This window comes from Syngnathus leptorhynchus, chromosome 9, assembly GCF_054491065.1.
Source record: "Syngnathus leptorhynchus isolate UIUO chromosome 9, UIUO_Slep, whole genome shotgun sequence".
NCBI lineage: Eukaryota > Metazoa > Chordata > Actinopteri > Syngnathiformes > Syngnathidae > Syngnathus > Syngnathus leptorhynchus.
In genome coordinates this window covers 9567519-9583202 of record NC_141203.1, presented here as the reverse complement: position 1 = coordinate 9583202, position 15684 = coordinate 9567519, and the positions used below count along the sequence as shown (strand labels likewise).

Here is a 15684-nt window from a genome sequence, read left to right as displayed (position 1 = left end):
GCTAACACCTCTGATTAATTTCCTGTCTATAGGGGGAGGCTTGATGACTAAGGGGGGGGTCAAAATGAGTTAAGTCAGTCAGTGTTTCACCTGCACGCCAATCGCGATGTATGCCAACCACGCCGTATTTGTTCTCCAGCTCTTCTTCTGCTTTGCAGGTAAGATTCAATTAGTTTTTGTACGTGGTCATGAAGTTTATTTTTATGAAGTACAAATATAAGAAAAATAATTGAATCTTTTCTTTACATCAGAGGCAACAGGCAGCAGCATCGTGGGCGGAAAGGTGTCCAAGCCTCATTCGAAAGCTTACATGGCATCGCTGCAGGTCGAAGGATCTCACCGATGTGGTGGGATACTCGTCCATCAAGAATTTGTTCTGACTGCGGCACATTGCAAGTGAGTTTGCATTCTGGTACTAGTTCATCTAAAAAGTCTCCAACTTGGCATTTTTGTACTCACGGTGCCATCATTCCATTTACTTAATGATTAGGTTTGATTTTGATGTCCCTGAACACATTTACTTGTGTTTTTTTTTGTCTTGTGGGCGGAAACTGGGCTATGCAGTAATCATACTGAAATGAGAATACAAAAAGAAAACGTATTGTATTTGTCATGTTGTGTTCTTTAGTATTTGTTTGCTGTTTTGTTTGACAGATTGGAGAAAATGACCGTCGTACTCGGAGCACACAACATAAGCCAGCACGAGAAAAGCCAACAACGGATCAAGGTGGCCAAGTTCTATCCTCATCCAAAATACACGAATCAGTACAGCAATGACATTATGCTACTTAAGGTGAGGTGAAAACAAAACAAGAAACAAAAGTAATATTCTTTTTGTTTCAACTGAAAATGTATTTAAAACCTATTAAAGAATTTAAATGCAAAGAAGCTGGGCTGAATGAGCTAAGAAAAAGAATCTGACAAAGTTCTGAGATTGTGCCACACTCTGATAACCATTCCATCTCCTCTTACAGTTGCAACATAAAGCCCAACTGACCAAGTACGTCAAAGTATTAGAACTTCCCAAGAAAAATAAGAATTTGCCGGCCAATACGATATGTACTATTGCTGGCTGGGGCCAAACTGTAAGCAAATTTGAAACGGGACACCTGTCAGATGTACTGAAGGAGACCACAGAGAAGATACAATTCAACTTTGAGTGCAAACATATTTGGAAGGACTACTTTCAGAAGGAAGACATGATCTGCACCAAGCATGATCAGAAGGGCGGCTTTTGTTGGGTAAGGCCGTCATCTCTCCTAAACGACCGCACAGGCGCATCCATCGCATAATACCTCCATGATAATCTTTCTAATCTCTTTCCAAGGGGGATTCTGGAGGACCCCTAATCTGCAAGAAAAAGCTTGAAGGAATAGTAGCCTACGCTTACATACCCAACTGCAGTAATCCCAGGTATCCGCATGTCTTTACCAAAGTACACTCCTTCCTTCCTTGGATTGAGAAAGTGATGCAGGGGAAAACTACAGCATGAGCCCGCTGCAATATTTGACTTGTTCAGTCAAATATTGTTATTTGTTATATGCTTACTAGATGGCATGTCGACATCGCTCTTAGTTCTTAGAAAAGATGCCCAGCAGGTCAAAAATCATCCATAATTTGTTTGTATGATCTATAGTCGTCAATCCCGCAAAAAGATAACAGGGCATGTCTTGATTTTGTTTTACTTATAGTTTGATCACACTTTTACAGAAGGATACATTTTGAATGATTTTAGCATGAGGCAGCTATTTCTAAAACAAAACAGGGCACATTTGATTGGTTTACACAGGATTTTATTTAAAAGATGATTGGTTACAGTCAAAGTATGTAAAGTACATGTGGTTACTGGAAAGTGGAAATGTGGCAAGAGGGATTGTGAGGGCGTTTAGCAGAAAGTCGGCGGTTGTGAAAATCAGACAGCAGATTATGTGGTCAGTCGTAGTGCAAACTCTTGAAGTTGAAGCGCTTTCGGTCCGTGAAACCCGTCATCTGCAGACACGCATGCTTTTATTTTTCAAGATTTGATGAGTACATTTTTAAAAAGTTAAATATATTTGGATGATAGAGGTTTACAAAATGACTTTAAAAAAATAGAAACAGAAATAAAGACTTAAAAAAAAAAAAACCCACCTGACTTGGATCTCTTGTGAAGTATCTTTTTTCAATCACCTGTTGAAAGAAAACCACAATGTGTAAAGGTTGCCTTGTCCACATTTGCACATACGGGGAATTTGCACCCTCTTGTGGGGAAGGTATGCCCTTACAAAAGTTCAAATCAAAATTCAAATCTGGAGTTCAATCAGGGTTGTCTGGAAATAATTTGCTTTCCATTATTTCAGTACATCCATTTTTAAAAACTTGTCCTCATTAGAGTTGCAGGCTAGCTCCAACGCATGGAAATGAGGTAATTATTTAAGGCATTATCAAAATCAATGGAAATGTTATGATTTAAACCCAAATACTTTATATTAGGAATACCACTCTAGTTTTGATGACTAATGGAAGCGGAAATTGAATAATAAACGGGTTGTAATCCATGTCAACAACTGCTGCATATGTCTCATTCCATCTCACCTTGTCAAAGAATCTGCTGAGCTTCACCGCATTGGACGTGCCTGCAGCCAAGTATCTCAAATTGGTGCAGTCCTGGAGAAATGAATAACACTTCAAACACACAAATGGGGATCCTGCACAATCACTAGGGGTCACTATAGCTGTTGAGTCATCAGTATGGAGTCTCAATAGCATGTTATTGCAGCTCTAAAAGCAATATTAGGAATTAAAAACGTAGACTTACAAGATTAATCTCTTCCGCGTTGAAGTCTTCAGACAAGAAGGCCGTCCTTGTGAGAACTTCACCGCGTTTGCTCTCGGGAATCTGATCAAACTTGGTGCCGATGAGCAGCAACGGCACCGGGTTCTCCGCAAACTGCTCACGGTCATAGTCACTGCAAGAAGACAGTATCACGAAGGTTCATACTGTGTAAACTAGTATTCCTCAACTTTAATTGGTTTATTTGTTAGGAATCAATGATGAAAGAAAAATCATACCCATTCGAGACAATGACCCCCGTTGGAGATGAATCTTTGTTTAAAGCTTCCAGTGACCAGCGATAAAGATTCTGAGAGGATTTCCTATTCGTCAGATCGTGCACCAAAATAATTCCTGAAATGGTAAAAGGAGGTGAAACTAACATTGTTTGTGTGTTCTACAATTATTACAGAGGCATGGACACAACTCTACCATTGACTGAATTGTAAAAGACCGCTCTGGTGCTTTTGATACTACTGGCACTGCCGACTGAGCCCCCAACATCCCATAGTTCAATGTAGTATGTTTTCTCCTCCGGAGTTCCCTCTTTATAGTCTTGGACCTGTATTGCAAAATTCAGAGGGTATATTATTGAATAGTTTAAAAGGTAAAGGCAACCTTTAAGATGGTTACAAAAACAGGTCCCTTACCCGTACATCTACCGAGCATCCAACAGTCCATGACGGATTTCCTAAAACCTGGTTCTGGCACAAAAGATGTACTAAGGAGGATTTTCCTACACCTATGAACAGAAACAGCAGAATATACAACATTGAGTATTCGAATGGAATACAATAACTCATTACTGATAAATAATGACAATAATATTGAGCCGAGTTGTAGTTTGTATCACTATTCATGGTAATAATGCATTCATCTTAACCACATGATAATAATAATAATCAAATATGTGTCTGCACTTTCGAGCTTTGGAATGCTACTGCGGCACAGTGCACTTTGGAGCAAGGCATTATGAGCTGTATAAATATATCGCCTTGAAGACTACGCTATTTAAAAAGTACGGACTTACCGGAATCTCCTAAAACTAACACCTTTACTCTATCAAGGGACGCCATGATGTTAGTGACAGCTGACAGGCCCGTCCCGGAAGAAAAACATTACATGGTCCGCCCACTTTTAATATACGTCGATTCCATTGGTTATTACTAAACCACACCGCAACATTATGTCTTACTATTAGTTAAAAAATGCTCCCATCGGCCAATTGGAATTTGAGAAAATTGTTTTAGTTCCGGTTTGCGTTCTCTTTCCGGAGTGTGTACCCAATTAAAGCCAGGCAGCATGCTAGCAAACTTCGCCGGTGATCAATCTAAAACAAAATTTTTCTAGTGTTTTATTCGGATGATGTGTTTTCTCTAAAGTGAGAAACGCGGCATAAGACAATTGTTTTTTGTCCCTTCAGAGCATAGCGTTGAAGCAGGTATGTATGCAACATATGGCAAAACAAAGAAAGAAATTCTTGCATTAGTTTGAAATTAATACGATCAGAATAATGGCTTCTCATAGTGGACAATACATTTTATGTGTTGTAAATACTATGGGTGAATAATTATTACTAGGGTACTAGTATGTGTGATAAACATGTTTTAAGGGGTTAAGAAGGGCTATCTTTATTAAAACACACAATATAGCACATACATTTAGAATAGAAAGATTGTCTCTCTTCCTGATCATTTGGACTACCTTCCCCCCGCAGCACAAGATGATAGAACCAGAACTCTTGACAGAGGTACCCGCTGCATTGAAACGTCTCGCCAAGATGGTGGTGAGGGGTTTCTATGGGGTGGAGCACGCCTTGGCCCTGGATGTGCTCATTCGCAACCCGTGTGTCCGTGAAGAGGACATGCTGGAGCTTCTAAAGTTTGACCGAAAGCAACTACGCTCCGTACTCAACACGCTGAAAGCTGACAAGTTTGTCAAGTGTCGTATGAGAGTGGAGACGGCCCCGGATGGCAAAACGACCCGACACAACTACTATTTCATCAATTACAGGTGATTTGTTCATCACGCCTTCCTTTTTGTGAATAACTAAGGCTGGCTCAACCATCCACAACATCCAAACTTGTGGCAATTATTATTAATTGATTCTACTGCATCAACATTAAAGTTTGACCTTCCTGTATGTTAACTATGCTGCAATCTGACATGACAGGGTCCTCGTGAACGTGGTTAAGTACAAACTGGATCACATGAGACGGCGTATAGAGACTGATGAACGCGACTCCACCAACCGTGCCTCATTCCGATGTCCCTGCTGCTTCTCCACTTTCACTGATCTAGAAGCCAATCAGCTGTTTGACCCCATGACAGGTACACCTATTGTGACTTTTTTTTTCTTTGGTCATCTTTATTTACCATATGGGGGGAAAAAAAAATACACAACAAATGTTAAGTCTCCAAGACATTAACAAGCAATTTCGACACGAGTGCAGTGATTTTGTGCTCGGTGCAGTGCAGTGCAATTTTGCCTGTGCTTTTATAGCAATGCATTACAGTGTAACCTGCCAAGACAGTGACGCGGCAAAAAAAACGAGGGCATCCAGTTCATCTTGGCATGCGCTCAATTATGTACACCAAGACTGCACTTTTGAGTACAGGCATCGTTTGTGCTCGTTCGATTTCCATCAACAGATTGCATTTTACAAGCGATTAGAAATTAAATTACATTTGATAAGTTAGCTGTGAAAAAATAATTCCAATAAAACAGTGTTTTTAGTTTCGGGCCTTGTGCTTTGTAGTCAACAATTTATCTGGATGGTCCTCTTTCACACAGGTACATTCCATTGCACATTCTGTCGGACGGAGGTGGAAGAGGATGAGTCTGTGTGCCCTGATGCCAGGACACTGGTGGCACGATTTAATGAACAGATTGAACCCATCTATGTGCTGCTACGCGAGACAGAGGATGTGAACTTGGCTCATGAGCTGCTGGAACCCGAGCCCACGGAGATCCCTGCTCTCAAGCAGAGGTCAGTTTCTGCTCGTTACATACATTTTGACTTCCATCATTGAAGTAAGCTGAAATCTAATAGTGTGGACCTTTTTTCCAGCCGGGAACGCAATGCGACGGCTGCTGCAAACGCTGCGAGTGGCCCGCACCGGGAAGCCTGGTCCAACAAAGGCTCGACCTACGCTGACCTTTACACCCAGAATGTTGTTATCAATATGGAGGATCGGGATGACCCACAGAAGCAAGCCAGTGAGAGCACAGGATTGAAGGAGAGGCCCGTCTGGTTGACTCAGAGCACGGTGGAGGGTGCTTACAGTGAGACTGACATGCTGAAGAATCGTAAGTGTTAGTTGTATTAAGTTCATTTTGTTTTCACTTGTCAATCACTTCACTGGTTCTTTTATCACAAGCAAGATATTTTAGGTTGCATTACCTGACATGTTTCGTGATGATGAACGTGATGAAGGCGGAAGTACAAGCCAAAACATGTCAGGTAATGCAACCTAAAATATCTTGTTTGTGATAAAAGAACCAGTGAAGTAATCCTAAGTGTTCTTTTCCTCTCCTCATTACATTTTGAGGCAGCTCACAAAATTCACTCACTAGCTTATTTTGTTTTTAATTATCAGTAGGCTAAGGTCATGTCAAAAGCATTGCCATGTTGTAGTGTCTCTCTTGGAAGTGAGAAGGTATGCTTCAAGTTAAGTCAAAGTCTGCTTTATTGTCAATTTCTTCACGTCAAGACACACAAAGAGATCGAAATTACGTTTCCCACTATCCCACGGTGACATATTACACAATATACAAGTAAACAGGTCATCTTGCAGTAGAATATAGAAGTAGTGCTCTGCTGCCATCTTGTGGCATGTCTAAACCTTTTGTTGCGTGGCATCAGTCACTCCTGGATTTTCACTCTTTCCATCCGGGCCCAGTCCCTCACACTATATCGACGTATGCGTTGTTCTAGTACTCATCTGTAACGATTGAATGTAGAGTAAACCGAATCTGCACTAGACATTTGCACAGTCACTATGTATTTTCTTCTTTCTGTTGCCATGGTAGCCTAGTTTCTGGTCAAAGCGGGTTATCTCTTTCTGTCAGTGCCCTTCATTGAGCTATGCTAGCTATTGACGTTTACCAGCCAAGGACATGTAGCAATCAAGCCTGGCCAGATTTCTTTTCAATCATAATTGCTTCATTTAAACTATTCATAGCTTGTTTGATTTTTCTGAACGACCAAGCGTTGCTCATTAATTTATCCACGCTTGTAGAAATGCAGAGGAGTTTCTTTTCAGATTTTTGGTTGAGCAATTTATATATTATAAATAAAATATAAAATATTAATTTCCGTGAGTGTTTTAGTTTCATCTTACCGTAACTTCGGCATATGGTTTAACTAAGTTTCATTTTACAGGGGGAGACATTGCGACCGGGATCCAGGATGGTGCAAGTCACCCTGGAGCCGGTCAGCCGGATGAGAACGAAGAGGTGATGCGAGCCCTGCTCATCCATGAGAAGCGAGCCGTGGCGGGACCTGGTGGAGGCGGAGCAAATGCTGCCGCCAGAGGGCTAGCGTCCGCTTCGGCAAACGCCAGCGACTCGGAGAGCGATACGAGTGAATCCGACGAGGAGGCGCCCACTGCTCCTCCCCCTCACGTAGCCGCCGCCGCCGCCGCTCCTCGGCGGGTCGCGGAGGAGGAAGAGGAGGATGACGACGACTTTGAGGAGGTGGGAGACGAGCCCACAGTGATGGTAGGAGGCCGGCCATTCTCTTATGGAGAAGTGAGCCAAAGGCCAGAGTTGGTAGAGCAGATGTCTGCACAGGAGAAGGAAGCCTACATTGAAATGGGCCAAAAACTCTTTCAAGACATGTACTTTTGAAAACTCATCCCATTTTTTTTTTTTTTCTTTTTAATAACATTTACCGCTGCCCCTTTCTACTCCGGGCCCGGACTCATCGACCAACACGCAGCTTCCCAAGTAATTGAATTGGATGTTCTTTGAATGAACAAAGCGGACACACATGCTTCCTCAGTGTTTCCTCAGAGGTCACTCTGAATAGTGTTCATTCCTGAGTATGTTCTACAGCTTGCAAGCTCGCTATCTACATTTTGTGCCAATGTTTTTTTGTTTTTTTTTTTATCAGCTGTGAGTTTCAGCAGCTGTTGTCTTTTTTTCTCAAGACAGAAACTGGTCTCAAGTATGCTACATAGTGGGTCTATGAAGAGTGAACCCATATTGAAAGGCTCAAGCAAGTTGCTCAATATAAAGAGCATTGTATTATGACATTTCAGTCTGAAATACATTTTCCTCCCTTGCAATCTATCGGTATTGTTTTTCTTTTAAAATATTATTTGGAATTCTACATGACTCACATTGACCCAACCAAGTCTTTACTTCTCAACATGCTTTCATTTTTGACTGGGTAACGCTTCCGCTGCCCTTTCCTTTAGCAATTTGAATATTATGAAAAGGTGCATGGATGTTGGGCCACTCCCCGTACACGTGAAGTGTAAAATGAACGTTCAATCGGATTCAGTCCAGGTGATTGACTCGACTATTACATCACTTTCCACTTCTTTGACCAGGTTAAAATGTCAAGCTTTGTAGAGGAACTTGCTGAGGTCGGGTACCTCTAGAGGGAAAGCCCTCGTAGCCCATATATCTCTTTTAAGTCAGAGGATGGACACCTGTAGGGCAGAGCCTCAAAGGTCAGGAAGAAAACGGCATTCGGCCTCATTAAAGCAACCCCCACCCTTCAGGACAGTGCAATTAAAAACCTAATCCCATGCTGTGTCATTGATCTGTCGAGGCAAGCACGGCAGAGGAAGATATGTTGGCGCTTATAAAATATCTGAACGGAATTCAACCTGGAAACCGTAAAGTGGGTGTCAAAACTAAAAAGACCACGTTAAGGTGCTAATGGATTTATTTTGTCTTAATTATGATTAAAAAAAATATCTGTGTGGATTCACGTTGAAATCCAGAGGACAAGGGTTGGCACGTGTTTGTTTTCCGAGTGAATCGGTTGAAAGTTGACGCTTCGCACGGTTAACCTGAGAAGATTACGTAAGGATTGATTGATCGGGGTGTCGCTGTCACTCTTCATCCAATAAAGCCTGAAGATGAAGCGCTTAATGATCGACCGGATTCCTCTGTACGCCGCTCGGCTTGCTAGTTGCTTTCCTGACCCTTTTAGCAATCTGAGAGCTCTTTAAAGATTTAATCCGTCCACCTGCGCTCATCATTCTCTCACTTCTATTCAAACCATGTCTTCTCTCATGATGCAATTCAAGACTCCACTGTACAAAGTGTGGAATATTTTGATGCAGTGAAAATGAAAGTGAAGATAACATTTTTGCATTTCTTATCATTGCAAAGCTGATTTTCCTCTTGGCCAGATATTAGATGACGCTCTTAGATACCATACTGATTTATTTCCCCCAAATCCGATGCCTAATTATTCGAAGTAGGCACTTGACCATAAATGAACTCTGATTGCTGAATTTGAAGTTTCAATTTGATTTTGCTCATTAGTCATGGTTACAATTTTTTGGATTTCCTGATGAGTATTACTGCCATTGGTGTTCAATCATCACAAATGAGCTATCTGTTGTTATTTGGCATCCTTTCATCAAAAAGAGCCGGAAAATAACAAAGCTGTGATTAAAACATTTGAAATACACACTATGTGAATACATCTCTTAAGTTTTATTAGTCCCAGTTGTCAATAACCTCATGTGACATGACAGTCCTCCTAATCCATCACGTGATTTGTTTGCCATGGTGCCACTGCTATTCTTCCAGCACTGTCACTCTGGAGACTTGGTTTGAGTGGACTATTGACAGAAAGACCAATGACATGACCTTCTCAGACCTCTGATCATTTCTCACCCCATGGGGAACATTGAAGAGTGTTCACCTATTTTCATGGCTGATTAGCTTCTGGCTGCTCCACTGCTCCCCATACTAGAAATAACGATTCCTTTTTAGTGAATGGTATTAAGTTTAGTTCAGTTTTTTCTTTCAGTTCTTTGTTGTGTTGTAAAACTGTTTCCAGCCTACTACTGAATCCAAGCAAAGTTATTATAAAAATTAGCTAATATTTGTACAGAAGACCACTAAGGTAAATAATGAATCAGCCAATTGTCTTTGGTTTCAGTGAAGAAAGCAGAACAGTAATCTTTCAGTTTAATGTCAGAAGCAAAACCACTTACAAACACACAAACATCCAACGACTACTCAGATTTGCAGTACAACAAAAACTCAACATAAACTATTGCTCTTTTTTTTTTTTTGTCTTGCAAACAGGTAAGTGGCCATGAAATGAAGAAAATATTCAATATCTTTCATACAATCTACAATTTTCTCTCTCTTGAAGTTGGTTTCCTTTCATTGTCTGCTTCCATGCTGGCTTCACACCACCTCCTCCGCCCACCACCAGACCCTGTAGGACAAGTCCCATGAGTTTTGACGTCACCAACTCATCATGCCAACACTTGTTTCTATGCCACCCAGCTAAAGTCTCCTGGCATAATTAAACTTCCAGCACACCCCACCCCCAGGAAAGGGTCCATCCGTTAATGTGTGAGTCATTCATTTCCATTATTTGCTCACTTTAAATCCTCTACCGCTTAAGTGCATCGCGTAGTGCCACTCGACTTTTCTTGGCTCAGCGTTGGGTGCATTGCAGAATGAGCACGTGCCACGTGGACAGGGAAGCCATTCAGTTGGAACAGATGCAAGTGTAGAGGTCAGCATCTGCTATTATGTTCTTGGTGAGTGTAACTTGACATTCTGTGATGGTGGCATCTGGAAATTATAAACAACTTAGGCTGCCTTTTAGTGATACTGTATTTGTTTGCGGTTAGTTTAAAATAATACAGCAAAAGCCAATGTTTTTCAATCACTATATATTTAAAAAAAAAAAAAGTATTTTTCCTGACCTGAATACAGCACTTGGAAATGCCCCAAAAGTCATTTTATTATTCCTCCCATTTTATTCTCATCCCTGAGACAATTTGGTGTCATCATTTTATACAGGGACTGTCATCCTTTCACATGTGCTCTCAGCAACGATTCAACACCCAGAAACCAATTTTCTTGTTCCATGCAATCCAAGAGACAAATAGGTCTCAGACATTTGACTTGACAGCCTAATATTCAACGCGTCCATGAGACCCCAAGTGCAATTATGTATGACGCCAAACACTTCACCTGCAATAGATTTTCTCCTAAAACAAAACTGAAATGCTTTTATCAACTATTATCGTCTCTTGTATGTGCTGATTACTTTGGGCACTGAAAAAATCGCCCCCCAAAAATTTGGGCCAGAATATACTGTGAGTTGACTGTCATCATATATAATTTATAAAGAGCTATCACTAAGCATTTATACTTTGAACAGAGATGTAGGAAAGATATTGATGGCATTTTTCCTCAAGTAAACCAATTATTGAACAATCACTATTTCGAACATTGTGATGACTATCGTGATGATACCGCAGCTTATTCTGTCGGCAATTAAGGAACTCCGTCCTGGCTGAGAAATGAGAACATAATAACATGTCTTATTGACTATTAAGTATTTGTTAGTAGAAATGCACTAATTTATCTCTTGCTCTAAAAGGTAATCAGCTTTGTTGAAAAACTAATCAGCACTTTCTTCCTTTTAGTCACAGCCCATTTGTATTCTGTATTGATTCAAAGAGCACCTGCTCTCAAGGCACCCGAGCTTTGAAATGAGAATTAGTGCGGGTAAAAAAATAAAAAGAGAAAGATTTCTTGTTTTCTTCTGCTGGTCAGTAATGAATGTCCCCCATACCCCCCCCCCCCCCCCCCCCCATCAAGCATGTTTTTGTCAGCTCATTGATATGGAAATGCTGAGGCCCTGAAGCATCACAACCTCACTTTCTCCATCTTGACTCAATTATTAGTGGTCCCATTGACAGGAAGGAATTCTTAATTGCAAATTGATTAAGAGCAACTTCTGTGACTCCATTTTGTTTTTCTTTGTATTGCAATCCCCCAGCAGATATTAACTGCCCAGAAGTGATTGACTGGTTTCATTGTATTTGTATATTTATGGTGTTTAAATTATAGTGAAATGATATCTGGTCATGCAAATGGAGATTAGCCCTCAAATTATTTTCTGAGCTCATCGACTATAAGACCGTATGGACTTACTGGGTTAATTTGCAATAAATATATATAAAACATGAAAATGCTGCTTGCAGGGTAAGATATCAATCATTTAAAAGCTCTGCTTGTGGTCCAAATGAAAACCAAAGGTCAGCCCTGCCCACACCCCAATCAAAAAAAAGAAATAGGACGTTTACTAGCATCTGATGGTCAGATAGCACATTTTATATGAACAATGCATATTTTTTGTAATGCTAGTTATGAGTTGTGCTTTGCTTTTTTCTCCCCACTCCATACTTTTCTTAGATTGTATGTATCTTTGGATAATTTCAACACAAAAATACCCATGTCTGCTCAAGATTACTTTTTCCATCATTGTGATGTTGTCAGTGTTGACATTTTATCATCATATCTAAATCAGAATGCAGAGCAGGACACACGGATGCATGTGTGCCGTGTTTAGAATGGAGAACATCAAGCCTTGCCAGAGGGCAGAGGCTGCTGATGTAAAAAGCTTACGTAATATCACTCGTCCTGAGCATTCAAATGTGGTAATTATGATACTGGATTTCTTTTAAATACTTTTATTCTTCCTTTGGACTTATAAATTTGAAATTTGACATTCTCTACCCAGCGGTATCTCATAAATATGATTAATGTATTAATTTGCACACTGTGCTTTACATATTTATATATCCAATTTATTTTGACCTTTCAGACTGGTCTTGCATCATGCAGGGATGTTGGCTAAATGTACTCTCTGTCACATTTTCATATCAGTACCTTTTATGCTGGCATTGCCACTTATGATGCAAGTTTTGAACAAAATATAAATAGATTAAACTATGTTCATTAGAAGTCGTCCTGATAATACTTTGAAGTCGAAAAAGTGTTTACAAGGTTGGAAAACAATCCTGTCACTTACATTTAAAAGAAAAGAAGCTTTGACCATCTGATGCATGTTTGCGGCCTCGTTAATGGATGAGTATGTGCAAAAATCACTTTTTTAAATGCCCTTAATGACTTTCTGTTAAAATATTTAACAATGGTCTCAAACCAGCTTGACGGTGCTGATTGTCCCAGTCACCGCAATTCTAAGACTAATCGATTTACTGAGGTTTACTCACATCAGCTTATGCCTGTCATTGTTCTTTGTGTATTTTCTACATCATATAAGTGTTTTTTCTTTCTTTCTTTTTTTTTTAATTGGTGGGAAGCCTCAAGTTTGCTTCATGAACATTTGAAATGGAAGTCTTATAAAATAGCACCAGAATGTTCAACAAAAATTCTTTATTCACAGAGTATATTTGCTGGGGAAGACAATACGGGACACGATCTGTCTTCTAATGCAATCAACATGGCAATGCTACACACAATTAGCTTTAAAAAATAGTAAACAGCTTCCATTACTATTCAAAAACAAATTAAATAAATTGTTGAATTTGTTGGATAGAAAAACAGTATTTTTATGTTAGGGTTTAAACATCTTAAAAACAGGAAACAACGTCATCTAGTGGGCAAACTGAGAGTTCACTGGGTGGCATAAAATTATTAAGAAAATTAATGTAAATAAAGAAAACCTACAAGGCACAAACTGTTTATATTTTTTTAATATGGTATATTGAAACCAGCAACTCTTACCCAGTCACATGGGACAAGGGAATAAGAAAGTTACTACGGAAGCCCGACAGTCATGAAGGAAGCAGTGCAGTGGACCTTTTCTTCAACATACCACATCGTATTGTTATTCGTGACAAAGTAAGTTATTTTAGCCTTTTTTCCCATCTAGTATTTTGTGACTTTATTTAATTTAATCGTTTTATTCATATCGTTCCTTTTTATCCGTAATTAGCCGTGAATCGTAGGCGGTTCTCATGCTGCGCAGGTGTCCGCAATCAATTGCCGGCTGTCGCCATTTTGAGCAGCGTTCAAACGCGTGAGGTAAGAACGATAAGTTAACTACTACCAACACTCGTAATAAAATGGAGAATGTAATAATAATCAACTTTATTAAATGATATGATAAACCTTTGTCGTACTAATATTGGTCGTATTGTAGTAATTGTCCTCGTTCGCGCGTAGTTTAGCGCTAACTTGCCATTTGCGACAACGCGGCGTAGCTTTATCTTGTAGCCTAGCCTACCGTACTTTAGATTTTTTTCCCCCGTTGATTTTCATACAGTATTTCGGTGTCTTTGACTATCCAAAAGTGTTGATAACCAGCTGGATTTTTTTATATTGCCATATTGTGGCCGAGTTTGAGGGTTTCAGTGGTTTAGAGAAGGAATAGTAATCCTAATTTAACATTATCAAATTGTATCTTTCTGTTTTAATGGTACAGCTCGTTTTAATCACGAAAATTTAATTTATTGAAATCCTTTCTTTTATTTAATTTCATCGTGTTCGTTTTATTCAAATAGTTCATTTAAATCAGTAATGAACTGTGAATACTATGTTGGTTCTGTAATGCTGCGCAGGTGTGTGTAATCAAATGCTGGCTGTTTCCATTTTAGCGCTGAAACGCATGAGGTAAGAACGATAAGTTAAGTACTACCAACATTCGGAATAAAATGGAAAATGTAATTATAAACAACTTTATTAAATGATACGATGAACTATTGTCGAACTAATATTGGTGGTATTGTAGTAATTCTAGTTCGCGCGTAGTTTAGCGCTAATTTAGTATTCGGGCCAACACGAGGTAGCTTTAGCTTGTAGCTTAGCCCACCATTCGTCGAGATATTTAGTTTTATTCAAATAGTTCATTTTAAGCAGTAATGAACTGTGAATACTAGGTTGGTTCTGTAATGCTGCGCAGGTGTGTGTAATCAAATGCCGGCGGTTTCCATTTTAGCGCCGAAACGCATGAGGTAAGAACGATAAGTTAAGTACTACCAACACTCGGACTAAAATGGAAAATGTAATTATAAACAACTTTATTAAATGATACGATTAACTATTGTCGAACTAATATTGGTGGTATTGTAGTAATTCTCGTTCGCGCGTAACTAGGCGCTAATTTAGTATTCGGGCCAACACGAGGTAGCTTTAGCTTGTAGCTTAGCCTACCATACGTCGAGATATTTCGTTTTATTCAAATAGCTAATTTTAATCAGTAATTAACTGAATACTAGGTTGGTTCTCTAACGCTGCGCGGGTGTGTGTAATCAAATGCCCGCGGTTTCCATTTTAAATAGCGTTGAAACGCATGAGGTAAGAACAATAAGTTAAGTACTAGTGCTAATTTAGTATTCGGGCCAACACGAGGTAGCTTTAGCTTGTAGCTTAGCCTACCATACGTCACGATAATTTTCTTAACCGCTGTAGAAATGTGTAGAAATGGTTTGTACTGTTAAAACTGTTTATACTTGCCCCTAAATATGGAAACATTGAAAGGTATGTCTTGTGAAAAATGTGTATATATATATATATATATATATATATGAAAATATTATGTGCAGTGTTGCTTCGTTTTCAATTGCTTGATATTCATACAGTATTTTGGTGTCTTTGACTGCCCAAAAGTGTTGATAACTATCTGGAATATTAATATTGCCATATTGTGGCCGAGTTTGAGGGTTTAAGCGTTTTAGTGAAGTAATATTAATCTTATTTTCATATTATGTTGTTGTATACTTCTGTTCTACTATTGCTGATCATGTTGTTATGGATACTTTCATAAAATCCTTTTATTTTTTCACTAATGCTGACAAACCTAGATCAATGTTTAAATCAATATAACTCCAATATAACACTAATA

At 39.4% G+C, this 15684-nt stretch overlaps 4 protein-coding genes across 18 annotated transcripts in view; 3 read left to right on the top strand and 1 right to left on the bottom strand.

Annotated features, from left to right (window-relative positions):
* The first annotated feature begins 58 nt into the window (after positions 1–58).
* On the top strand, positions 59–2501 carry LOC147051063 (granzyme B-like). Its single transcript, XM_085919702.1, has 5 exons — positions 59–158; positions 252–396; positions 655–793; positions 975–1241; positions 1328–2501. Exons 1-5 carry the CDS (start codon positions 107–109, stop codon positions 1490–1492), a joined length of 768 nt encoding a protein of 255 aa, XP_085775828.1. The 5' UTR covers positions 59–106; the 3' UTR covers positions 1493–2501.
* rabl3 (RAB, member of RAS oncogene family-like 3) lies at positions 1772–3940 on the bottom strand. The gene is made up of 8 exons (XM_085919705.1): positions 3843–3940; positions 3463–3554; positions 3245–3374; positions 3052–3166; positions 2798–2948; positions 2575–2646; positions 2131–2169; positions 1772–1989 (listed from the first exon to the last, which is right to left on the bottom strand). The coding sequence occupies exons 1-8, from the start codon at positions 3886–3888 to the stop codon at positions 1933–1935; spliced, it is 702 nt and encodes a 233-aa protein (XP_085775831.1). The 5' UTR covers positions 3889–3940; the 3' UTR covers positions 1772–1932.
* A 153-nt stretch (positions 3941–4093) lies between these two features.
* gtf2e1 (general transcription factor IIE, polypeptide 1, alpha) lies at positions 4094–9447 on the top strand. The gene is made up of 6 exons (XM_085921235.1): positions 4094–4253; positions 4530–4825; positions 4986–5143; positions 5607–5802; positions 5884–6122; positions 7198–9447. Exons 2-6 carry the CDS (start codon positions 4536–4538, stop codon positions 7662–7664), a joined length of 1350 nt encoding a protein of 449 aa, XP_085777361.1. The 5' UTR covers positions 4094–4253; positions 4530–4535; the 3' UTR covers positions 7665–9447.
* Positions 9448–13609: 4162 nt separating this feature from the next.
* The window catches only part of stxbp5l (syntaxin binding protein 5L), an 89170-nt gene continuing 87095 nt past the window's right edge, over positions 13610–15684 (top strand). For 7 of the 15 annotated variants that reach the window (XM_085921205.1, XM_085921206.1, XM_085921215.1 and 4 more), the window contains exons 1-2: positions 13656–13682; positions 13777–13865. The gene's annotated coding sequence lies outside the window, so the exon portion shown is untranslated. Of the gene's footprint in view, positions 13683–13776; positions 13866–13888; positions 14454–14666; positions 14795–15684 lie in introns of those variants that run through there. The other 8 variants (XM_085921210.1, XM_085921213.1, XM_085921217.1 and 5 more) reach the window with 5 other exon arrangements.

Excerpts from the sequence above, each read along its gene's own strand:
- LOC147051063 (XM_085919702.1), top strand. The coding sequence starts at position 107 with ATGTATGCCAACCACGCCGTATTTGTTCTCCAGCTCTTCTTCTGCTTT. Across the intron at positions 159-251 it reads GCTCTTCTTCTGCTTTGCAG|AGGCAACAGGCAGCAGCATC; the intron begins GTAAGATTCAAT and ends TCTTTACATCAG. Across the intron at positions 794-974 it reads ATGACATTATGCTACTTAAG|TTGCAACATAAAGCCCAACT; the intron begins GTGAGGTGAAAA and ends CTCCTCTTACAG.
- rabl3 (XM_085919705.1), bottom strand. The coding sequence starts at position 3,888 with ATGGCGTCCCTTGATAGAGTAAAGGTGTTAGTTTTAGGAGATTCCG. Across the intron at positions 3,167-3,244 it reads CTTTTACAATTCAGTCAATG|GAATTATTTTGGTGCACGAT; the intron begins GTAGAGTTGTGT and ends TTACCATTTCAG. Across the intron at positions 1,990-2,130 it reads TCACAAGAGATCCAAGTCAG|ATGACGGGTTTCACGGACCG; the intron begins GTGGGTTTTTTT and ends GCGTGTCTGCAG.
- gtf2e1 (XM_085921235.1), top strand. The coding sequence starts at position 4,536 with ATGATAGAACCAGAACTCTTGACAGAGGTACCCGCTGCATTGAAACGT. Across the intron at positions 4,826-4,985 it reads TACTATTTCATCAATTACAG|GGTCCTCGTGAACGTGGTTA; the intron begins GTGATTTGTTCA and ends CTGACATGACAG. Across the intron at positions 5,144-5,606 it reads GCTGTTTGACCCCATGACAG|GTACATTCCATTGCACATTC; the intron begins GTACACCTATTG and ends TCTTTCACACAG.